The 25,456-nt window shown below is 41.5% G+C and overlaps 1 protein-coding gene across 2 annotated transcripts in view; it reads right to left on the reverse strand.

The window, feature by feature from the left end:
- The window catches only part of nid2a (nidogen 2a (osteonidogen)), a 46,388-nt gene extending 26,895 nt beyond the window's left edge, over positions 1-19,493 (reverse strand). The window contains exons 1-13 of one of the 2 annotated variants that reach the window (XM_085795931.1): positions 19,232-19,493; positions 17,222-17,407; positions 16,904-17,020; positions 8,296-8,397; positions 7,998-8,137; positions 7,776-7,908; positions 7,370-7,690; positions 6,246-6,360; positions 4,019-4,058; positions 3,347-3,456; positions 2,499-2,632; positions 1,760-1,871; positions 492-692 (exon numbers count right to left, since the gene is read on the reverse strand). In XM_085795931.1, coding sequence (XP_085652057.1) covers positions 492-692; positions 1,760-1,871; positions 2,499-2,632; positions 3,347-3,456; positions 4,019-4,058; positions 6,246-6,360; positions 7,370-7,690; positions 7,776-7,908; positions 7,998-8,137; positions 8,296-8,397; positions 16,904-17,020; positions 17,222-17,407; positions 19,232-19,441 — 1,921 coding nt within the window. In that variant the 5' untranslated portion in view covers positions 19,442-19,493. The remainder of the gene's footprint in view (positions 1-491; positions 693-1,759; positions 1,872-2,498; positions 2,633-3,346; positions 3,457-4,018; positions 4,059-6,245; positions 6,361-7,369; positions 7,691-7,775; positions 7,909-7,997; positions 8,138-8,295; positions 8,398-16,903; positions 17,021-17,221; positions 17,408-19,231) is intronic. The other variant, XM_085795939.1, reaches the window with a different exon arrangement.
- Positions 19,494-25,456: the final 5,963 nt, after the last annotated feature.

Raw genomic sequence — 25,456 nt, forward strand, 5'->3', positions numbered from 1 at the left:
TAACCCTCCAGGGGTCAATTGTTTGTTTGGAACAGAGTGCTCAGAAGGTTCAAAACATACTGTATGACGAAGGTGCTTTTTGGTGGGAACATTGGTCAAAAAAAGAAAATCCAAGACACTCTTCTTCAATTAATATAAAAAGCCTTTATTTATACAATGGCTATATTGGATAAAAACATTTGAGTGGGTTACAGCCCACGCGTTTCGATATAGCCATTGTATAAATAAAGGCTTTTTATATTCATTGAGTGCCTTGGATTTTCTTTTTTTCCTACCAATTGTATGTTACGTTAGGTAAATGGACCAGTATTTCTTACATTTACCTTAACTTTTGTGCAGATCTGCCTCTGTGTTTCCAACATAACCTTTTTCTTTGGAAAGTGATGGTATTTATTTAAGAATCTTTACGATTAATTAATTGTGGCATTTAATACCACGATTAATTGTGAAAACAAGTAATCGGGACATCCCTACACGATAACACCACTTACCGGAGGGGTAGTACTGGTAGGTCTCCTTAAAGGGATCCATGGTGACCTCGGCTCCAGGCGGGAGGAAGGGCACGTTGCCATTGACGACGGTATCCACGGTGAGGTGGTTGTGGTCGTCAAGGCCGCGGCCCGTCTGAGTGATCGACAGACGCTGGTTACCCGGGTAAAAGACGATCTCTGCGTGCCGGGTGAACTCGGCACCTGGGGAAAACAGTCGAACCAATCAATCAATCAATTTGAATTACCGCCACAAATAAACAATTAAACATTTTTAACATGAACCACTCTCCATTATGTACATTTTGCAATGAAGAAGTGGAGGATACATTTATTACATTATTACATTTATTCATTTACTATACACATGTAGTCAGATTTTGGTTAGACATTCAAAAGTGGCTAAGACCCAAAAATATTCACTTTGAATTTACACCACAAAATATTTTGTTGGGAGTACTGGAGGTAAAATGCCCACAGATTGTAAACACGATCATCCTTTTGGGGAAAAAAAATTATATTTAAGACCCAAACAAAAACACTTTCGAACTTTAGAAATAAAGTGCGACGCCAATTTCTTTTGGAAAAAAATATCGGAATAAATCAAGATAAGGTAGAAATGCATAACAAAAAATGGGAAAAACTTACTTCTGACTGAATGTATACTAAGTAGTTACTGTTAATTGAATTATAGTAGTTTCACATCCTTTTTTTGTTGTAGTTGTTTGTTCTTGTGCATGTTTTTTGCTTTTCTGTCCTGTTTTGTTGTGTTGTTAGGTTTGCTCTGTCGTTTGTCTGTTTTTTGGTCAGTGTATTGTCGGTTTATACATTGTATATGCCTGTTCCCATTTAAAAAAAAAAAAATCAATCAATCAATCAATCAATCAATCAATCAATCAATCAATCAATCAATCAATCAATCAATCAATCAATCAATCGAAAGTGTATTCATAGATCAGCTGTTGCATATCGTAAAAAGTGGAGTGTCTGCAAGAGCACGCACGCACACAAACACACAAACACACAAACACACACACAGCTGTTTGCTATTAAAGAGGGGAGGTGGAAGACTGATCACATCACATCCCTGGAGACGATACAGCTGGCTGGGAGTCTGAACACACACACACACACACACACACACACACACACACACACACACACACACACACAGACAAGATGTCCTTGCTGTGGAGGAGTTCCCCGTCCCATCCCATCTCTCTACAGATGTGCTCCTGAGTCCAGATGTACAAGCAAGGCAACACACTCACCCGTGATTTTAAATCCTCCCTTGCTGTTGGGCAGCTCCAGAGCAAACAGCCATCCGAACAGCTCTCCGATCGGAGCGACCGGCATCAGAGCCCAGCCCACCGGCTCCGGTACCTGAACCAATCAGGACACAGTTACACAGGTTTTTTTTTTAAAAGAAAGACAAAACGACGACAGTTCACGTATTACAGTTTTTCTCGATTGCTAAGACACATTTATTGAAAGCTGCTCTCATTTTCTCTAAACTGTGGACACAAACCCCAATTTTCAAGCTACATTCACAAAACCTCAGACTCTTCTTGCAAAACCAAACTTTCACCTCAAAACAGTTCAATCTGTGCGCAAAACTGAACTTTGTTGTCAAATCAAAATTAAAAACACCACTGAGCAGTCACTAAACACTACATAGAAAAATAGAAAACACAACGCTCAGCACATGAAGCTGGAGAAATAAATGTTTATCGTTCACTGTAGGCTAATAGCACTTCTCTCCTTCCCTTTCTTTCACCCTCCTCCCTCCCTCCACACATCCATTTCATCCCCTTTTCCTTCCTTCTTCTTTTGTCTTCCCAGTTCATCCCTCTCTCCCTCCCTCATCCTTTCTTCCTTCACCCTGTCGTCTCTCATCTTCTCCTCTTGCAAAACAAAAAACCTGTGCATTTAGCACTTGTACATAGTAAAAAGACAGTACTTGTATATAGTATAGTGTGTGTGCGACGTCTAGATAAAACCGGCTCCTACCTCGCTGATGGCGGTGTACGCTCTGCCGTCTCCCACCACGATGTACGCGTGAAGATCGATGCTGTCAAAGTGGACGGGGGTCGAACCCACGGTCACGGTGCCGCTCACCTTCCCGCTGACGCGCTGCGGAGCGCCTGGAGGAGCAGCAGCACGGGTGTTAAACCAACACTCAAACACGCCGACTTTACAGTAGGGATGTCACGATTATGGATTTTCTTATCACAGTATTACGATTATCACAATTATTTTTGCATTACAGTAATTACACTATTAATGTGTAAAATCAAATATAGTCAAAATATAATTACATTACTAGTTATTTACACAAAATATATTAAGTATCTATTATATGACCAATTATTAATCCCCCAGGGGAAGTGTTTGAAATATTCAACCCTCCTGTTGTCCTCCTGGGTCAAGGAAGGAAGGAAGGAAGGACGAAGGGAAGGAAGGAAGGAAGGAAGGAAGGAAGGAAGGAAGGAAGGAAGGAAGGAAGGAAGGAAGGAAGGAAGGAAAGAAGGAAGGAAGGAAGGACGAAGGGAAAGAAGGAAGGAAGAAGGGAAAGAATGAAGGAAGGAAGGAAGGAAGGAAGGAAGGAAGGAAGGAAGGAAGGAAGGAAGGAAGGAAGGAAGGAAGGACAAAGGGAAGGAAGGAAAGAAGGAAGGATGGAGGAAGGGAACAGATTGGGTCAATTTAACCCAGAAGGACAGTTCAGACTTAATGTTTTTTTGGAAAGTGACGGTATTTAGGAATCTTTAATACCGCGATTAATTGTGAAAACAAGTAATTGTGACATCCCTACTTTACAGTACAAACAGAAATAAATAAGATTAGTAACGTTGTCTCACCATCAGGTAGACAGTGGCGTCCGTTTCCATAGAAGCCGGACTGACAGTGACAGCAGAAGCCGGTGGCGTAGTCGGAGCAGAATGCATTCTGGGAGCACTGCTGCTGGAATCTGGAGGAGAAAAACAAACTCACATTCACGGCTGCGGATGACATTGTGTTTCCATAGCTCCATCAAGGCTGCTGTCAGGTTCGTGGTGGTGGAGAATGAAAATTAATATTTACCACCCTGCTGTCATGGCTGCCATATTTTTTTGGACGTGCGGCGTGTGCTCATTTTGTTACTGTACATTTTAGTGGTTTTCCTTCTTTAAACAGTGCTCCACCAGTTTATTATTCACAATAGCATTTTTTAAGAATAGAAGCAGACCAGAAATATTGTCTTTTTCATTCCACGCATTCTTCTTCCTTATGAAAACATCTCTGCACCGTGACCGGACACAGTTCTTTCATTTTAAAATGCATAGTTTTCACATCCCATTGACACACTCATTTAAAACTGTGTGCTCTAAGGAGATTAAACATTAACACTGTGGTACACTGTAAATTCTTTGTGCGTTATTATTATGCAGGAGCGCTAATCCAATTATTAATCAAACTAATACAATTAGACCGTCCAACAACCGCTCTAAATATTTAATATACAGATGTCTTATACCAACAGTGTCACATACCTGGCACATGTTTCCTTGTTCTCTGTAGTGTAGTGAATCACTGAGAGACAGGAGAGAGAAAGGGACGTTTTAATATTATGCGTCACATACACAATGAATATGTTAATCATTTCCTAATGTCTCCCATCAAAGGAGAAGTTCAGTTTGTTTAGGAATAAGAAATGGAAAGAGGCTTTTTTTTTTATTGTGAATGAAGTTCGACAGCTCAGCTTAAACACCTAATGAACGTACTTCCAGTGTTTTGATCGTACTAACTACGTTTAAATGGAGACTGAACATTGTTTCCATATATGTATGAATGAACAGAGAGAGGGTGAGTAAAAAAAGAAGTCATAAAGACACACGCACACACACAAACTCAATGACACTCATGTTTGGAGAGAAACCAGCTGTTGCAGTCCCACCGCCCACTAACAGAGATGGACATGTATAATAATAATAATGTGTGTCTACTACAGTCTGTCTACTTTCTAGGACTTCGTACATGTGCTAAACACTTGGGATGGTGGTTTGTTCCTTAAAAAAAACTGCTCTGACACACAGGAAGTGATGCACTCTGTCTATTTGTGACAGAGGTTAGTAAACAAAAAAAGAACTGGGCAGTCAGCAAGAAAATTGGTGGGCACTGGTGCTGAGCAGACGAAAAGCAAAATCATATTTCTGTCACTGCTCTGAAACTGCGCCCGCCGCCTTGAAAGCACTTTAAATGTCTGTGAAATAAAGCAGCTGTGAAAATGCATGAAAAACTAAAACTATTAAATTGTCACTCCACTGGATTTCTTAACACCACATGTTGAGTGTTTCTGTGCTTCCTTCGCTCTATTTGTCTTTTTGGCAAATACTGTAGCTGATTTGGGATTGCAGCATACTATCATCCTACAGGGGCATCACACAAACACACACACACACACACACACACACACACACACACACTTACAAATGCACACAGGATGTCAGGAAAGTTTCTCTACAACAGGAGGGAAACTAACACACCAGTGCAACAAATGTCTCAAGTTCTAAGTCTTTTAAACAGTAAAATCACGACAGCATGACAAATGGCACATGTTTGTGTTTTATTAAGTGTTGTGTGTGTGTTGTGTGTTGTCAGGCATCATTACTCCACTACATAAGGGACCGGTTTTGTTTTGAAATTTGTGTGTGTTGACCGATTTGCCTTTCTGAGAGAAAAAAAAAAAGGTTTCATCATCGCTAAATGATTTAAAAGATGAACATTTTTTCACACACTCGTCGTTTTGGCTCTTATGTAACCAGGGCGAGTTGACTGAGAACACATTCTTATTGACGGCAAAAAGCCTGTGGGAGTAGTTGCGGCAAGGTTGCACACACACACACACACACACACACACACACACACACACACACACAGAGACACACACATGCTCACACACCTGGGAGCTGCCCAGTACAACGGCAGTATTGTGCTGGCAGCTGCTGAGCAGTTCTGCAGCAGAGGGTAAGGTAGTGTTACCCTGCTGTTTCCCCCGGTAACCGTCCTCTCATATGTTTACAAGCCATCTGCATCTACATATATATATATATATACACTAGGGCTGCCACAAACGATTATTTTGATAGTCGACTAATCGGATCATACGTAAATTGAATGTAAAACATACAGCTTATCGCACCAGCATGCAGCTGCTCTTATAGAACCATCATTAGCTTTCAGCTTTAAGTGTTTAAGGTATATGCTGACTAAAAATAAAGACAATTAAGATGATAGTATTGGAGAGCAAACCAAGACAAATTCCTTGTCACTGGTTGACATGGCAATACATTTTCTCTGAGTTCATTAAACTTTTAATGAAATATGCAGCTTGTAGCAACAAACAATTCTTTAACTGTAGCATAAAGTGCAAACAGCTGAGTAAAATAAGAATAAGGCACTGGCCTAAACAACACCAAAATAAATACTTTTTAGGTTTTTCTTTCCTTCATTTGTCTCTCTCTGGCATCAAACGTAACTACATTTAAATAAAACGAGGTAGACACCTGAAACTAAGGAATTATTCACAATAATAAAGTTTTGGTCTCATTCAAATATAACAAAAGTACATTTTGTGCTCAGTGTAAATAATAGTCGTTGAATAGTTTATGAGACAGTAATAATAATAATCGTGACTAGTCGACTAATCGTGGCAGCCCTAATATACACACACACACACACACATACAGTCTATACACAGAGATGTGGTTTGTGTTTTACCTCCTGTGTCAAAATCAACATCATCTTCATCCACGCTGACGACGTGACCTCCCGGGGAGAGATGTGGCGGTTCGTTTCTGGGAGGGGTATACAGCTCCACCACCTCCAGAGGAACCTACGGAGGGGGATATGCATTGTGTAATGAATATGTCTCTCCTTTTGTCACCCAGCCAACTCTTTTTTAACACTCTCCAGATGCTTTAAAGCAGAGAGGGGGCTTTGATCTGTGCATACTTTCAAATTGTATACAGTATGTAGGGTTTCGCTGCAGCTCTTGCCAGTATTTGTTGATACCGCGACCCCCGTCTCCAAAACAGCATTCCACCGTGACCGCAGCATTTACAGAATTGACTACAATTTCAAACCATTATTACGAACCCATGAGAGCACTGCCAGATTAAAATGCTCTTTTTCTACACGACCAGTGCAAATTCACAAGTTACTTCCAATCTGTTTCCAAACTGTATTTTAGTTCAATTCCCAGATTCATAATTTCAACACTAGGTCAGCAAATAATCTTCATCCCACTTTTTTCAAGTCTACTTTCTCTCAGTTCTCATTAGATTTAGAGGTCCGCACTTAAAGAATTCATTACCAATTCACCTTAGAAACTGCACAAGCATAAATTCATTTAAGAAACAAATAATTCACTTTCTATTGGCCCAGTTGAGCAATGCATAATCCACATATTTTCTTTACATCACCACACAATATTGCTTTTCTCTCTCTTTTAGGGTTTTTTTTGGTTTCTCCTGCACATTTGCTTTATCTACTGTATACTTTGTATGTTTTCTGTTGTATTTAAACTTTATCTGACTGTTTTCTTTTCTTTTACTTTTATTTGCTCTTGCTTTTAACTCTGTTTTTAATGTTTGTTTTTATTCTGTTTTATGCTTCTCTTTTTTTCAAATGTTTTGTCTTTATGTAAAGCACATTGAGTTGCCTTGGTATGAAATGCGCTATGTAAATAAGGATGCCTTGCCTTGCCTTCTTCCACTTTTTAATATGCTGTTTTATATATCTTTCATGTGCTAATAAAATACAAAAATACAAAATGGCTCAAACGTTTATCAAATATCTACTTTTAGTGAAAAACAACATCCATTTTTAGTCTTCAGCGTTACCTGTGGTTCTTCGTGAGCTCCTCCCTCGGCTGCTGGCTCTGGAGGATTATTAGGGGGAGCGTACTGCCTCTCTGCTGTCTCTGAGCCATACCGGGGGTCAGAGGTCAGCGGTACATCTTCGCCGCCGTACGGCACGTGAGGAGCGGGAACCTCTGAGGGAGTGGAGGGAGCACCGGGACTCGACTCTCCACCGGCCGGCGCTGGCTGGAACTCAGGGTTCCCGCCTGTCAGAGGATAATCGTCCTCCGCCTCTTGGTTTTCAGAATCAAAGTTATTGTCCGGATAGTCGTCGTACTCCGGGTACTCGGGGGTGGTCGTGTCCTAGATGCACAAACCATCGCTCAGTCAGAAGATTTCTGCATGTGCACAATTAAACGAATAAATGAGAGAAGAAAAACAAACTGACCAGGTGGGGGCCTAGTTGTCCGAGCGGCGGCGTGGCAAGGAGCCCACCGAAGGATGCAGGAACAATGTTGTCAAAGGAGTGACGGTTTCCAGTGTGGAAAAGCCATATCCCTGGTATTCCTGTATTACCAACCCTATAGAGGAAGTAGTAAATATTAAGAGCCATTTGGAGCCAATTTGCCAAAATGTTGAACTATCCCTTTAAGGGAGGGTTCGTACTTACTGGTAAAGGTTTTTAACACTCTGCTCATCGGTTGTAAGGCTGTAGTGAGGTCCTTCAGCGCGGGAGAAGAGAAAATATGTAACTTCTCCTCTACTGAAGCCAACTCTCGCAGGAAGCTCAATCTCCACATTATAAGACTCCTACAAGCAGAGAAAAAAAAAGAATAATATTTTTGCTTAGCTGTGCTATAATTAGATGAAACATTTATCTTAATTTGCTCGTGTCGACAGGTCCTGCTGCGGCAAAATATCCAAGATAATCAAGCTGTGAATTAAGGCACTGTATCCACACACTTTACCTTGGGTCTCGTCCCGAAGAAGTTCAGACCACCAGCAGGATAAAGGAAGAGCACGTATGAGTCGGTCTCATCATAGCCGATGACGGCCTGGAAAGTATTCACCTGAGGAGAAAATACAGACAGTGTGTTAGTCTCGGTATGAAATTTGGAACCAAAATTTAGCATTTTCTGATGCAGTTTGTTCTGCAGATGGTGGATACATAAATATTGTGTCTTTTTTGTAGCTCCGTCTGTGTCAGAGGGATGAGGTCACCTCCTGTGTGCACCGAGTCAGTTCAGCTCAGTCTAAAATTATTCCAACACTCACTCCTCATATTTAAACTTCACACCTCTCCTCCTGCCTGTGTACCCTCGAACTCAGAGAAGCCACGGAGGACTCTGAAACTTCTCCCAGCCCTTAGTCGACATGAGGGTGAGTAGATAATGAGTGCAATTTCAATTTTGGGTGAACTATCCCTTTAAATCTGCTGCGATTCCTGTTTAGACTTCTCACCCTCCTCCAACCACCACCACTGTATTGACTTTGGTTTCCAAACGTCTATTTTACACAGATGAGGATGGGCTTACAGTAATGACCTGAATCAGTATGAGCTGATGATGAATCAAAGTACTTTTTTTTTTCTACCGCAGCTTCTTTTCCAAACAGTGGGCCGCTGTGACCCCGAGCAGCTTATTTCCTACAGTTATAGTATATGCATGAGGAGGCGTTCGGTTCAGCAACCCACCGCGCTGCGCAAAACCACAGTTAAAAAAACACAGATTTGGTGAATGAGGAGAAGACTGTGAGTGATCTCATGTTGTTTTCCTTAGGGACAGAGTCAGATTAGCTGTGCACACACACACACACAGAGACACACACACACACACACACACACACACAGTCACACAAACAAAGCCATGTACACACACCTCGGTCTCTCAACCCCCAGCCCAGATGTTGATCTCCACAGCTGTCTTCCTGTGTGTCTGCATATCTTTCTTGATGATGTTACATCATACAAACCAGACATTATTACAACTTAAGAGACGATGTGCGTACACAAACACAAGTACATGCATCTTATGTGAATGTATGTGTGTGTTCCTAATTGTTTACATCAACATCTTTAAACGATCTTGTTGTTTGTGGGCAAAGAGGACTGTGTCGCCTCCGGGCTCTGTGTAATTAGTGAGGAGGGGGTCCTTCTTTTTTATCTTTCCCCGCTCTGAAGGAGGAGGAGGAGAAGAAGCCGGAGCTACAAGAAGGGGGATCTGCCTTTTTCTTTGTCGTTAATACTCCTGCTAGATGTCTGCGCTTTTTTTTACTCCCCTCCTCCTCCTCCCTCTTCCTGGGAGAGGGAGGAGGAGGAGGAGAGGGGTGAGAGAAGATGAGAAGGAAGAGAGGAGGAGGGAACAGAGGGAACAGAGGTAGAGACAGATAGAGAGATGAAAGGACGTGGGTGTTGGTGGAGTCCTAGGTCTGCTTTTAAAATAGATAGATAAATATGAGGAGTCACAGTTTTCATCCAAAAATCTCAGTCAGTCAGTCGGTCGGTCGGTCGGTCGGTGTGTTTCCATCAAAATCTTAATGACGCAATTTAAGCTCATTTCCTGAATTAATTATTTTCTGTCGTCAGATAACACACAGTGAGTCTTTGTAGGTTCGGTGGCCGATGTCATGTGATGCATTGCCATCTCTCTTTGAACTTTCTGGTCGCTCCAAATGCACTGTTGTGTTTGGTAATATTACTATTAACACATTTGCAATAATATCTCTGTGAGCACGTTGAAGTGACAGTGCTGGAATTGAGCTCCAAGCACCAGTGTGTTGTGTTTACATCCGCCGCTCAAAAAGCAAAGTATGTGGAGCATAGATGTAGGTGAAGATACTGAGATGCTGCATCTACACAAAGAAGATGAAAGGCAAAGTCGATCCAGTAAATAATCCAGTGAAGTATGTTCCCAGCTTTTGCATATTTGTTTTTTATCATAGGCCACATCTTATCCCCCCCCATAGCATTAAATATTTAGTTGTTTTTTTCATTTAGTTACATACAGACTGCTGCGTTTACATTTAGATCAATTAAATGAAACACAATGAGTGTTTTTTTAACCTACAAAGTGCTGGTTCGCTGATTTTTCACACTTCTATAATCTTTAAAGCAGGCTAGCTGCTTTATTCTCAGCTAAGTTTCATATTTACTGTACAGATGTGAGAGTCTTTAGCTCCCCAAATGTTGCACTACTCTACTTACTACTTTAATTTGAGCTCTCCTCCTCCCCACCGCCGCCCCTCCTCTATCTGTGTGGTCACTTGATGTGTTTGAGTCTGTCTGTGTGTGTGTGTGTGTGTGTGTGTGTGTGTGTGTGTGTGTGTGTGTGTGTGTGTGTGTGTGTGTGTGTGTGTGTGTAAAGTAGTCCTGGTGTGCTTTAAAGACTCACAGCTGGAAGACAACAAATTGTGGCCGACATACATCAAAGACTTCGAGGCGGTGTGTTGTTCGGTATGTATGTGTGTGTGTGCTGTGACAGCCCCCTCTCCTCCTCACAAAAACCCACACACAACCCCTTGACCTCCCTAAAGGCACTTTGTCACACCTTTCTTTTAAATAGCCTCCTCCTCCTCCTCCTCCTCCTCCTCCTCCTCCTCCCCACGCTGACCAGACACATGCACAGACGTTAATCGTCTCCAGCAATGGCAAATCTCTGTTGCCAGTGTCGTGTCGTCCCGACTCTTAAAGATTTTTTCGGTGGAAGTAGTTTAACAATGTGAGTTTATTACACTTCATTAACACTGCTTGAATACCAGACAGCCAATGTCTCCAAAACAGCTGAGCTCCGACATGGATTGTAGGGATTTGTATTAATAGATAATGAATGATTGGATAGTTCACCCAAAATTCAAATTTCAACTCATTATCTACTCACCCTCATGTGGACTAAGGGCTGGGAGAAGTTTCAGAGTCCTCCGTGCCTTCTCTGAGTTACAGGGGGTCTCGGCGTAGCAGTGCATGTCCATATAACGGTTGCAAAAGGATACCAACTGTCTTCGTAACAAAAAAACACACCAAAAAACATCCAAATACCTCCATGCTGCTCATATGTAATGTCCCTCTTGTATTGAAGCCCCAACATGAGAAATTGTCCCCAAAAAAATTAAATAAGTCTATGTTTCAAGCTTGTTTTGTAGCGGAAGCTTCTCGAAGCTCCTCTTCGGGACAATTTCGCATTTCGGGGCTTCAATACAAGACGGACATTACATACGAGCAGCATGGAGGTATTTGGATGTTTTTTGGTGTGTCTTTTTGTTACGAAGAAGTACCTCATCAAACGAACATGTGAGTTCAGGCAGAGAACTCAACAGGATCAAATCATTGAGTTATGATGAAGATGTCATCTCATTAGCATAAATAGGCTGTTTGGAGGCTGCTGGAAGAGCGTATCGTCAGAAAGACTCAGACTCAGTGATGGAGAGAGGAGCCATTCAAGGACTATGAAGACTTCTGCTGTGCACATTTCACTGCCACGCAATCCCTGAACCCTACAGTACGATGCATCATCACTGTACAAATGCACACGACGTAGACGTTGTTAATGGCTCTGAGTCTGTTACTCCGTCTTTAAAGGAAATCTGGCAAACCTTTTTGATGCCACTAAGGATGTAACTTCTTATATAGCCTGGCATGGCTTTAAACGCAACGTTGTTATGAGGAGTGTTGTTTAGTTCTGTCTTATTTATCATGTGTTTATTTATTAGTGGTCTGGTTTACTCAAACAGAGTTTAGTCTACTTCCTTCATAAATAAGTCGAGCTGAGGAGTTTCCGACTTGTCCGAGGGTCTTTTGAATGAATGACTCAACAACGCGCTGTAACAAATGTTCTGAATCATGTTATAATTATCCAGAGCTGGATCTCGGCGCTCTGGTTACATTTCCCAGGGAGGGAGACAGAAGGTAGAGGGAAGTCGGGATGAAATTTAGCTACACTTGTTTGCTGGTTGCTGGTTTTTCAGCTTGTCAGCCACAGCACAGCTGCAAACAGACAGAGGGAGAGGGAGAGAGAGACACACACACACACACACACACACACACACACACACACACAGAGGAGCAGCTGCAGTCCAGTTGCCAGCCTCACCAGAGTGCTACAAACGGAACTGCCTACAGCGTGGGAACTGGCACACACACGCACACACACATACACACACACACACACACACACACACACACAGAAACACACACACGATACAGCCCAGGCTTGTGGCCAGGAACAGTCCAGTCAGTATTTTTGCTGCTGTCATATGAAAATCCCTTCTCCATTTTTTTTTTCCTGTTATAACTTCAGCTGAACTCAAAAGGATTCCCTGCTCCTCTAAAGCCGGAGGAAATTGTACAGCTTCTTAGGTTGTGGAGGCTCCACAAAATCCTTTTGATCAAGTTCAAGAGCACATGGTGAGTAAAACCATAGCTGCTTTTCTTAGATCCGTGAAGTTTCGCGAACATGGAACATTTAATTTTTAAAGCTGTCAAGATCCCTGTGCTCAAATTTAACTTCATGTGAGTCGTCTTAGCACGGACATTAGCTCAACGGTCACTGATAAACTCAACCCGGCTCATGGCGGAAGGACAGAATAACATATTATGAAAGCTGAAGTTCAGTGAGGGTCTGCTCTGAACCAGGATGAACATATTTCAAGGGATGCCCCCTGTGTCAGAAACAACAAATAATATGAGCAGAAACAAAAGTTCCTATTGAGAAGAGAAGAGAAGAGAAGAGAAGAGAAGAGAAGAGAAGAGAAGAGAAGAGAAGAGAAGAGAAGTTGTGTTCCACGTTTAAGTACTGCTTATTCTTTTGCATGGATTAAACAAATGATATATATTGTTTTTACATAATTTTGTGTTGCTAGGCAGATTCAATCTCCCCTCACCGCCACTCTTTATGCTGAGCTAAGCTAATAATGGGCTGCCTAGTGTACAGACGTTAGTATCAATCTTTTCATTACACTCACATATTGATGCATTTAACACCTCTAAATTGTAGATAACAGTGGGTTTATTGTCTAATTGAGTGGGTTTAGTCTGGAGTTACTCTTTGAATGAATGAAGATTAAGTTTGTAGCAGGATTAGAAACTTGTAGCCTGTCAACACTTCCACATACAGAAGGCCACGTTCTCTGTGTAAATGGCTCTGGTCATTAGCAAATTGAGCTATACATGGTAGCAGACACAAGAGAATGTGTGTTTTAGGTTTCAAGTGAAGCAATTACTTTCCAATTATGATAATGGCATCTTCAAGACTAATTTGATAGAAAACACAACCCCGCTTCTTAGTGATGTGAACCTTCACTCTTTCGCTCTAATTTTCCCGGCTCTATTTTCCTGTTATTTCTTCCTCTCATCTCCACACTGTGGTCGGTCCCCCTCCCCCCGCCCAGACGCTGCTATCCGCAATCCCGTCACCCCAATACACATCCTGACAAACACACACCTCAGATTTATCAGTTCACACACACATACCACTCGACTCCCCAACAACACACACACCCCACCCAGCACCTCTGGCTAATCACATCAAAGGAAGATGCTATCAGTTCGAACTGGGAGACCTCCTGAAGCAAATCCCAGACTGCTCCAAATCTGACAACAAGACCATAGCACATGTAAAAACACTTAAAGGGATAGTTCACCTAAAATTGAAATTTCACTCATTATCTACTCCCCCTCATGTGGACTAAGGGCTGGGAGAAGTTTCAGAGTCCTCCGTGGCTTCTCTGAGTTACAGGGGGTCTCGGCGTAGCAGTGCATGTCCATATAACGGTTGCAAATGGATACCAACTGTCTTCGTAACAAAAAGACACACCAAAAAACATTCAAATACCTCCATGCTGCTCGTATGTAATGTCCGTCTTGTATTGAAGCCCCGACATGAGAAATTGTTCCGAAAAAAATTAAATAAGTCTATATTTCAAGCTTGTTTGCAGCGGAAGCTTCTCTTCCTGGTCTGTCCAAATCTCGGAACAATTTCGCATTTCGGGGCTTCAATACAAGACGGACATTACATACAAGCAGCATGGAGGTATTTGGATGTTTTTTGGTGTGTCTTTTTGTTACAAAGACAGTTGGTATCCATTTGTAACCGTTATATGGACATGCACTGCTACGCCGAGACCCCCTGTAACCAAGCCACGGAGGACTCTGAAACTTCTCCCAGCCCTTAGTCGACATGAGGGTGAGTAGATAATGAGTGCAATTTGAATTTTGGGTGAACTATTCTTTTAAAGAGGTGGACACCAACTTCCAATAGTGGATAAAGACTCAAGGCTCAAAAAAAGGGCGCAATCACTGTGTTGTCCGTTTGGCAGCAATACAATCAAAATGAGCCGTGGCTCTTGTGCGAGGGGTTACTGCTGCTGCGTTTACCCACTGGACTGTTTGAGTGTTTAGCTTTTGATCAATCAGGAAGAAAGGAGACGGCATAAGAGAAACCAGACCATGAGAGTAAAGACAAGGACAAACACAGATGAGAGAGGGTTGGGGGGTGAAGAGACAGAGAAGATCCCCTGGGGTTTTTCCCTTAAATCTACCACTCCCTTCATCCGTCCATCCCACATGCTACACCCCAAGGAACAACAAAGCACTGTTTGTTTGATCGATAAGTTCAGTAAAGTCGGCCTTTACTCACTACTTAAACAAATCCTCCTCTAGGTAACCCTTTATTTTACAGGTCTGTAATTTCTTCATTATTCCCTGGGAGAAGGTTCGAGTGAGAACGATGACATTTGATAATGATTATAAACCAAAAAAGAAAAAAAAAACACATCAAGTATTTATTGGCTTCACCTCTCACCTCTGGAAACAGCTGTATAATGAAAATGCTCTGTCATAGAGATGAGAAACTGGAGATCTGCAGCAACAGGAAATGTCTCATATACAGATGCTGCGTTTCATTGTGGTAACCATTGGATTCTCATCTCAAGTTTGTTGAGTGGGTATTTGCTAGGATTTTAAATGGGGCTTCACTTTTTCCAGAAAATCTCTGCTGTCTCTATAATTAGGGACAAATTACACGCATCCTTCTCAAGAAAATTCCTAGGAAATTACAGACAAGTAAAATAAAGTGTTGCACAACTGCAGAGGTTTTTTCAGACTGCAGAGGAAGATACGACCAGTTGAGAGGAACAGGTGCACGCCATTGGAGGAAGTTAGTCACCGGCACAGCGAGAGCGGTAGCTTCCAGGAGCTGCGGTGCTAAGGCACTGTGAATCCCATGGTGCCCATTTGCTGTAATTTGTGTCAAAAATGGCACTTCCTCTCTGATTCATAACACAAATCTGAACACAAAGGCACAATGTATACAGCTGCTGCTTCGACAAAGTTTTAGACAGCTCCCCCCTTGAGTGGCTTCTGACTTTGTGACCTCACTGTGTATATTTTTAGATCCAGTGTGACAGTGTTACACTTTTCCAAAGAAGCCACTATCTCTGATCGCTATCATCAATAAACATCTGTTAACCAGCCCCGAAAACTCAAAACTGGAAGAGTTCCTAAAACAATCGTCACATTTCTTGATGCTCAGAGTAAACCAGTCACAGTTGTTGCAGAAAAATAACTGCTAATTTGGAAAATAAAGAGTTGTCCCCTTGGCTGACTGACTCCATAGCAACATTACACTTCCTGTTTACATTTCACAAAGCCACAAATTATGGGAACTGCAGTTACAAAATTAAGAGCAGGATTATCCCGTAATAACAAAATGCTTTGTGCTTGTATTGGGTCAAATCATGAAAAAACTATGATTTGTGAAACTTTTCGAGGAGCTTCGTGTTAAAGGGATAGTTCACCCAAAATTATATATTTTAAGCTTGTTTGTAGCGGAAGTTCCCAGTGTTGCTCTGCCGGAATCTCGCGCAATTTGCGGAGCCGTGAACTGGGCGTCAATGCAAATCATGCAAGATTTGCACAGACACAGGCAAAGCAGTGAACAATTTCTCATGTTGGGGCTTCAATACAAGAGGGACATTACAGACGAGCACTATGGAGGTATTTGGATGTTTTTTGGTGTGTCTTTTTGGACGAAGAAAAGTGAGCCCCGTTCGCAACCGTCATATAAACATGCAGTGCTGCACGGAGCCCCGCTGTAACTCAGAGAAAGCACAGAGGACTCTGAAACTTCTCCCAGCCCTTAGTCGACATGAGGGTGAGTAGATAATGAGTGAAATTTGAATTTTGGGTGAACTATCCCTTTAATAGTAAACCAGGTTATTCACAAACAGAAAGAGGATTGATTGTCCGACAGAGCGTGACAACATGAATGGCCAGGGCGTGTTTGTGTCTCTACCTGTGTGTGTGAACTGGAGGGAGGGATAACAAGTTGGGAGGGGAGGGAGGGGACACTTTAATGACCCTTAAGGATGACCTCTGACCTCTACAAAAGGTTAAGAGGCAGATTAACAGGGAACAAATAGACCCCCCACCCCAGCTGATTACAAGCGATGCACAACCTCCAGGAATTTGGGATTGTTGTGTGTCTCACAGGAACCAAAACACATTAGTGAGGAACACTTAAGAGGTATTCACATCATGATAAATACATTCATTCAGAGTTCTCTCCATCCCTCCATCCATCTTACCTTGTTTGAAGGCCCCGGCGTTGGAGTTTGTTCTTCATACGGTGCCACGTTCTCCCATGTTGCCACCACGGCGTGCGTCGGTGTGAATTTTGCATCTGGGAACCCTCGATGTACTTCCTGGGTGAGCAGATGAATGAATGGATGAATGAATGACGGAGGAGGGAAAGAAGGGAGGAACAGGAAAAAGGAAAAGCGAACAAAAGAGTGTACAATGGATTGAACTAATGGATGAAAAAAAAGAAAAAAAATCCCAAATTTGTAGTTCAGTGCCACACGACATTGTATTCATTCATTGTTGGTGGTTGAATCCACACAGACCTGGGCCACTCGGTTGAGCACGCTGGGCGTTTCCGTCGCCCGGTAGTAGATCTGTCCTCGCCCTCGGCTGGTGTCCAGGTCAGCCAGGAACGGCGCCACCACGGGGAAATCTGTAGGGAAGCCATCGTCGACATATTGCTTCTCCATCGGCAAATCCTGGGCCGATATGATGCCGTTGGTGGCCACCTATAAAAAAGAGTCACACATTAATTTTAATCCATTTTCTGCTTAAAAAATGTCCATGTTAGGGTTATCATTACAGGCTACATACAAACTACAAACAAAAGAATTTTACAAATACCTCCAGGTCAGACACTATGTGTATACTAAAATGGATGCTCTCAATCTTCCAGATGACTTTAATTCATTAGAAAAGACTCTTTTAGATAGTCTTAAACAAGGTCACTTTGTCTCCCAATTTTACTCCAAATTGCAATATTGGAAAACAGACAGATTATCATTCCTACGGAAACTATGGGAGACCCAGTTGAAAACAACGATAGACGGTGAAATATGGGAGGAAATCTTACTTTTCCCTTCGAAAATATCCATATGTAACAGATTCAGAGAAATGCAATATAATATCTTACAAAATGTTTATATATCTCTGTATAGTAAATATACAGCAGCCTCTCCAAACTGCCCAAAATGTAAGACTATTTTAGGGACAAGATTTCACTGCCTCTGGGAATGCGAAAAGATTCAATGGTTTTGGCAAACTGTATCTTCTGAGGTTAGTGTGATAATTAAACAGCAACTACAGCCTATTCCAATATTGTGTTTATTGGGATATATCCCTGAATCAATAAGATCACATAAGAACACTGTACATTTTTTGTTTATGTTGGGCTGAAAGGCTGTTATGACCAAATGGGTAGGAGATGAACCTCCTTCAATACATCTGTGGAAGTCTTTTATATCAGACTATATTTCTCTAGAAAGACTAAGATTTCGTATCAACGGTCAGAAAGACCTCTTTACAGCAAAGTTTGACAAAGTGTTAAAGTACCTGGGAACTCAGAATGCAACTGCCTGAAATGTAAGACCTAACAAGGACCTTTGAGATCATTGCTGTGGAATCTATTCTGGATTTGCTACATAATCTGTATGCACTGGACTGTTATAATTTTGAAAATGTTCAATAAAAAGAATTTTCAAAAAAAATGTCCATGTAGACCATAAGGGAGCCCTGAATGCTTCAAAACCCCCGTCATAAATACCTGGCGTCCTCTCAGAAATACCTGGAACACCATCATTAACCCTGGGAACCTCCTAATGAACTCATACCCCCTCATAAACCGCTGGAACCCCCTCGTGGACCCCAGGAACCACATAATGAATCTGTAGGTTCAACGTTTACCCACTGGAACCTCTGGCGCTCCTTCCTGGAGCCTGGTCCCTTGATTGTGGCTCAGAAAACATTCAAACCACATACAATTGTTACTGGCTTCGCTGACTTGATACATTACACTGGATAATAGAGCAGGACACCCTCTGGTTTACACTGCATGGAGTACATTCACTCAAGAACTGTACTTAAGGACACATATTATGAGGTGTAATTTACTTGAGTGTTTCCATTTATGCAACTTCAGACTTCCACTGTCAAATTGTATCTGACATTTATGATTATTCAAATTCATGTTTTGGGTTTTTTTTTTAGTCATCCACTCAACCTGTAATGCTCAAATGTATTCCTACTCATCAGCCTGTTGACTCTCCATGATTGTTGGAAACTAATTTCTAACTCGTAAAACATGGAGGAGGATGCAATGGTGTAGAAGTTCGACATAAGGAAGGAAAAAACTGAATCATTTACAGTAATATTTATGAACCCAAAGGCCAGTGATAATAAACCATTGCTTTGGCCACCGCTCCTTCAACAGCTGCAAACATCACCTGCGAAAGGTTAACAGGAATAAATAATAATAATCCCACGCTCCTACAGTCGCGAAATTCAGCGCGAGATTTACAAGCATGCAAAATAATATGAATGAGCTTTTTACTTACATAGAGCTGCGAGAAGAGGGAGTTGTAGAAGTATAAAGGTTTGGGCAGGGACAGCACTCTGGACGTTTCATCGTCGCCCTCTGCCAGAATTAAATCTCCACTTAAAGTGCCATAAGGAAACATATCAGCCCTCTGGATGGCTGTAACCACACACACACTGCAGCTCCAGCAGAGCACACACGCAGCAGCCAACATTGCCCCTCTCTCCATTGTAGAGCTGGGGAGGTGAAGCAGCAGCAGCAGCAGCAGCTCTGCAACTGTGAGGCAGCGGCAGAAGGAAGAGGGTGAACGGATGGACTCAGGAGAGAGAGAGAGAGAGGAGCAGAAAGAGGGAGAAGGAGAACTCACCGCTCCGCTGCAGCGAGCCCCTGATACCACAGGGAGGGAGGGAGGGAGGAGTCTAGACGCGCCCTGATTGGCCAGACAGGGCTTGAGTGACAGCTGTGCGGCGCTGGAAGCAACATCTGGCTCGAATTAGACAAAAAAGACAAATAGAGCATTTTTAATCCGGATGTAACTCTATCTGTTTCACAACAATGAAAACACACATTGTGTAACTTTTTTTTTTTTTAACTCACTGACACACAAACACACACTGACTATAAAACATGTATTTATTTATTTATTTTAAACACTGTTTTAGTTTTACTTACTGTGACAGATTTATGAGTGGGGACACTTAAGAGACTAATTGTGCAATACTAAATACTCCTAAGAGTCCAGATTTAAGTAAAATTCACACCAGCAGTAAAGATTTTTTTTATTTGCACCTTATTTAGTGTAATAGTCGTGAATACACTTAAAATTAATTATCAGTCCCACAATGTAGATTAAACAATTACTCTTTATTGCATTTTATTGCCAGTCATAAAGACTGAAGGCAAATTAAGAATACTTACACGTTGTGTGCCACCTAGTGGTCACTGCAGCTTATTGCAGCATTTTTATTGCAGCAAATTTAGATTGACAGGACATATAATAGAGTCAAGTCAGTTTTACTAATTTAGCTCAAGCAAAAGTCTTTACGATCTGACCGGGAAACCTCAAAGTCTGTATGTCTGTGGACATTGGGACTGGACCAGAGTCTCGTAGAGTCTGGAACAAGGCACCGACTGCAAAGACAGGAGACAGGAAAGTCCAAGTTTAGCCAGTAGACCTGAACAGAGGGACTTCAGTACTGGAATAAGTAAACAAGGACAATAAATTGTTAGTTACATCCATTTTTAAAAGAAACAATTTATGGGTGGTTTTAGGGTTCATTCAGTTTTAAGATGCAAACCACAAAGGACAGGATAAACCAAAGTGGAATATTTTTAACTGCATGGCCACGTCCGTCACCTGACCTCAGCCCATTTGTGAATATGTGTTTAACTCGGGGCAAACAGCCCAGATGTTGCAGCACAGGCCTGGCACAGCTTTCAATGACATCACATAGAGTCACACTGGACACCTCTATGTCTCTCTGCAGATGTCTCTCTGGGGTTCAGCTCCAGGATTTTAGACGATCCATCAAGTCTGAGAGCTTCAGGTTTCTCCATATTGGCTGCACTCATCCCTTCCTCCTCAGATTTGCCACTGAGCGACACCTCTGGAGCATAATCCTGTCCCAGCATGCTTCACCACAAGGATCTGTCTGCTAATTTACAGCAGGAGGAGTCAAATCAATCGAATTCAAGAGGTGTGTTGAAGATGTTTGAAGAAAAACAAGACGCACCCGAGGCCACTTTATTCACTGTGGGTTCACAATTGTGGGGCAGAAAAAAAAGAAAATGCTAGAAAAGTTAGAACATGTCTGTCTGCCACGGTTCATCAGTCTATCCTGTTCGACTACATCTGCACTTACTCAGAGCAACCTCTAGATGGAGGCAAAGGAAAGGCTAAGATCCACATGCAGCACAGCAACAAAGTGGGTTTTATTTTATTTATTTATTTATTGACTGTGCAGAGAGTGCAAGTTTTACTTTCTCTACAATATTAATTAAATCATCATTATTAGTAGTAGTTAAGGCAACCCCAATACCCTCCTGTAACCTGAACAAATAATTACATCTGGATCATTGTGCTCTATATAAATATGGCACATCCATGAAGTAGAAACATTTAATTTGAGCAGCGATCTATCAGATTCAGTCGTGGTTTTCTATTTCTATTTCCGAGTGTAATTAACAATTAACGGACCAGCTTCACTTGTGACATCAGATATTCACCATAATCAATGAACTCATCAATGATTCAGTTGAAGGCCATTAGCTGACTGGAACGAACACACAAACACACACACATACACACACACACTGGTTTATTTTGTTGAAGTGAAGGAGAGATGCCAGCAATGCAACCTTGCAGTGTGTGTTAGGGTTAGTGTGTGTATGTGTGTGTGTGTGGGGGGTCGAGACAAACAATACATACAGCACCTGTCAGCACTTTTAACCGATGCCAAACCCTGAACAAAGGCTGTTTACCAGCAGAGCAGACCGTAGGATTTGTGGATTAAGACCTTGATCAATAACTAAACTGTTTATAAATAAAGAGCACAGACAGAGGAGGAAGTTCACCACTTAAGATATTATCTACCCTTTAGGGTTTTTTTTATTTTCCTTTACATCAATATCAACTCCGCAGTTAAGGAAAGGTAAGGTAGTTTTGTGTCAGAGAACAAGGGGAAGGGAGGAGAAATGAATGGAAAGAATGAGCAACAAAAACAGAGAGAGACGTAGGAGTTCATTCCTGCATCTGATCAGCGTTGTCAGATCTAAAAATAACCTCCAGAATGAGACCAGTAAGGTCATTGTATGTGACCTATTGTATAGTATTTGCATTGCTTTGAATTTTGTACTAATGTTTATTGCATGAATGTAACTATGTGTGATTCTGGAAGAACTGTGCAGAAAGAGAGAGTGATGTAGAATAAATAGGGGAAGACAGAGCGGGAGAGGAAGAAGCGATCGCACTGGCAATATATCACAATTAAGATTTGGTTAATGGGCCTGGATAAAAGCACTCAAGTGTCATCATCATCATTTCAGGGCTTTCAGACGACATCAGGCCCCATTTTAAGGATCCTGTCATTTATTCTTTTCTTAAAATGGGTGAAAGAGGCCAAATTAGTGTAATATTTCAGTGCATTATGTTGTTTTTAAAAGCTTTTCCTCCCGCCTGACAAGAAGATGTTACAGTGAGGATTCGTGCAGATATAACGAACCAATACATCCCTGAAATGCAAAACAACATGATGCAAATTTTTGTAATTTATTTTGCTGTTGATTCATCCGTTTTCCTATGATACATCACAGACCTTTTTTTCTTTTAGGATACAGGAAATGGAGAGAGTTGAGAAGATAAGTCATGTTGGATTTGTCACTGGTTTACAGTATAAAGGAAACGAACACTCCCATTCATCCCTATGGGAAATCAAGAGTCTGCAACCCAGGAGAACAACATGCAATCTCAACACACAACAGAGCAAACTGAAGGCATACTTTAAATGCTAAGGTGTCACAGATGAAACCACGTAACACATGCTCACATACAGAGACAACAGAGAGTCACATACTAATCCCAAAATATCACGCTGCTGCATATAGAGAGCGCAGATTGTGAACCGCACACAGCCTTCTTTTGGTTTCTGGTCTATTTAGAGGAAAAATTGCTTCAGGGAATTAAATGGTGTTGCAGATTGTATTTTATCTTATTACATGAGGACACAGTCTTGCTCTGTCCAACATGTTGTGTGCTGCATAATTCATACTATAGGTGAGCATCTCGTATATCCCATACTGTCTGTCTGAGATAACTCAAGCTTGTTAACAATTTTTAGCCAGCAGGACTGTGATCAGTTGGTTGTTTAAGCAGCTTATTCAGCAAAATTGACAAAAAAAAGCTGATAGTGCTGCTTTAGAGTTGTTTCGTGCAATATAAAATGTGGATTTCAGACAGTTGGTTGAGCAGAAATAATCCAGACTATTCACAAAAATGTATTATTATATTATCAGAGATGGACAGAGTACTCGACCCCAGTACTTGAGTAAGAGTACAACTCTTGTCAAAATCTACTCCATTACAAGTAAAAGTAGCTCAGTCGAGATGTTAGGCAAGGAAGAGTAAAAAAAGTACTTGCTTCTAGGTACTTAAGTATCCAAAAGTACATGCTTTTTAATTTATTTAAAGTAAAAGTAAGAGTAAGAGTAAATTTCTTATTTTTCACATCAATTAATTACTACAATTTTTTCTAAATGAATGTAAGGAGCTTTTAACTCTTGTTTCTGAGAATGAACTCTTTGAAAGCAGCTGTACTGATGTGCTGCTTTTAGGGGTTAGGGTTTCCTTCACAGACAAACACAGCTTGTGTCCAATAGGATTTTAGAAAAAAAAAAAAAAAAAAGAGCAGACCTGAAAGTAACAAGTACTTTTCAGCCTTCCTAGAAATTAACTCGAGTGAAAGTAAAAATATTTGTCTTGGAAATGTATTCAAGTAAGAGTAATAAGTACCAAAGAAATCTAATACTCAAGTAAAGTACACATCCTCTGGATATGTACTTAAGTACAGTACTCAAGTAAATTTACTCCGTTACTGTCCACCACTGTATATTATTTATATCCCAAATCATGTCGGAGTCAGTGAGTCAGTGAGTGCATGTTTAAGGCTTGAACTAATAACTTATAAAAGGCTTGTAATAAATGAACGAGATCCAGCCTGCAGTCTTGCAAGGGGTGGGTGTAACCCGTGGCCCGTGACGTCACCGCATCGCTGCCTGAACCCCGGGTCCATTCATGCCTCATCATCACATCACAGTGCCGCGCGCCTCTCCCTGTGTCCACACCCCACCTTTAAACCGGAGCGGCTTTGAGCTGTGAGATCTGAGTCTGAGTCTGAGTTTGTCTGTGTGTGTCTGTGTGTGTGTCTCTGCGGTGCGGTGCGGCTCGACCTGGACTTTCTCTTCTCTAACGCGGGAATAAACCTCCACGCTGCGGGGAGCGAGTTAAAACAATAGGTGAGAGTCTAAAGAAATTGACGCGGATGTGACTTTAGAAACTGTCAAGATTTTGTCTCAGAGTTGGAAGCGCGGTTTCACTGTCTGAGGTCGCTTTGTAAATCTGTAGCTCATCATCTTTCATTCGTAGGCTACATACATTTATTTAATCATTCCCCACTTTAACTCAAACTTTCACAACTCAGCACGTTGTGTTGTGTAGCTACAGGGAAACCCGAGCGCACACTGTGGAAATCCACACAGTTAAACCAAATACTATAGGCTATAACACGTGTATTCACAGCTTTAGTTACCTTCTTGCATGTGTTTATTAAAAGCAAATCTTAATTTGTTCATTTTCTTTCTTTTTTTTTGGCTCCGTAGATTTCCAAACGGAAGAGCAGCATGCCAAATAAAATCTTATTTCCTCATGATTGATTTTAAAAAAAGGTTGAGTTGACGGAAAATCTACCGTGGAAAAAACAGCCTGTGGTGCATTATAGATCCAACACCTGGACACATCTGCCAGCTGGAGCTCTCACTCCGTGTCTTGGGGGGTGAAAGTTGGACATATCCACAGATTTCACTCCTGTTTTTTGAACGATTCAGAGACATTTGGAGCAGATCCTCACCGGGGTGGACACGTCGTGCATTTGACACAGCAAGTAGGTGAGTCACTTAATACTTACCCACAGAAAGTGAAGGCACATGCAAAGTCATACAAGTGGAACAGATGAGTTAGAAAACATCCACAAAGAGCAAAGAGGGATAGCACTATTCCCTGGACACAGAGACTGGTGGATGAATGAGAAGAAAGAAGTTCAAGCGTGGGATTTTTTCCAGTTTATGCAAAATGTTGTGTTTTGGGAGAGGCAGTGTTCTTTCTGTGTACGTATGGGATCAGAAAAAGTTAGACAAAGATGTGTGTATACATAAAATTAGAGTGGTGCAGGGTCAGCGTTGTTGACATCCAGTCAAAACAAGAGGGTGAAAGTTAGAGAGACGCTGGTAAACAAACCATGCTGCAGAGTGATGATGGTCAATGAAATGTTGCTGCTGCTGCTACAGTTTCATTTTTTAAACGATGCACTCAAGTAGCTCCAGTCTAGTCCGAGCAGAAAAATAGGCTGTAATTAAATGATGTCTGTGTTATGCAGAACGTCTTTCTAATATTATTATTATTATTATTATTATTATTATTATTATTATTATCAGTGGTGGACAGTAACGGAGTAAATTTACTTGAGTACTGAAC

This window comes from Trachurus japonicus, chromosome 2, assembly GCF_045865225.1.
Source record: "Trachurus japonicus isolate A0001 chromosome 2, Traja_1.0".
Taxonomy (NCBI): Eukaryota; Metazoa; Chordata; class Actinopteri; order Carangiformes; family Carangidae; genus Trachurus; species Trachurus japonicus.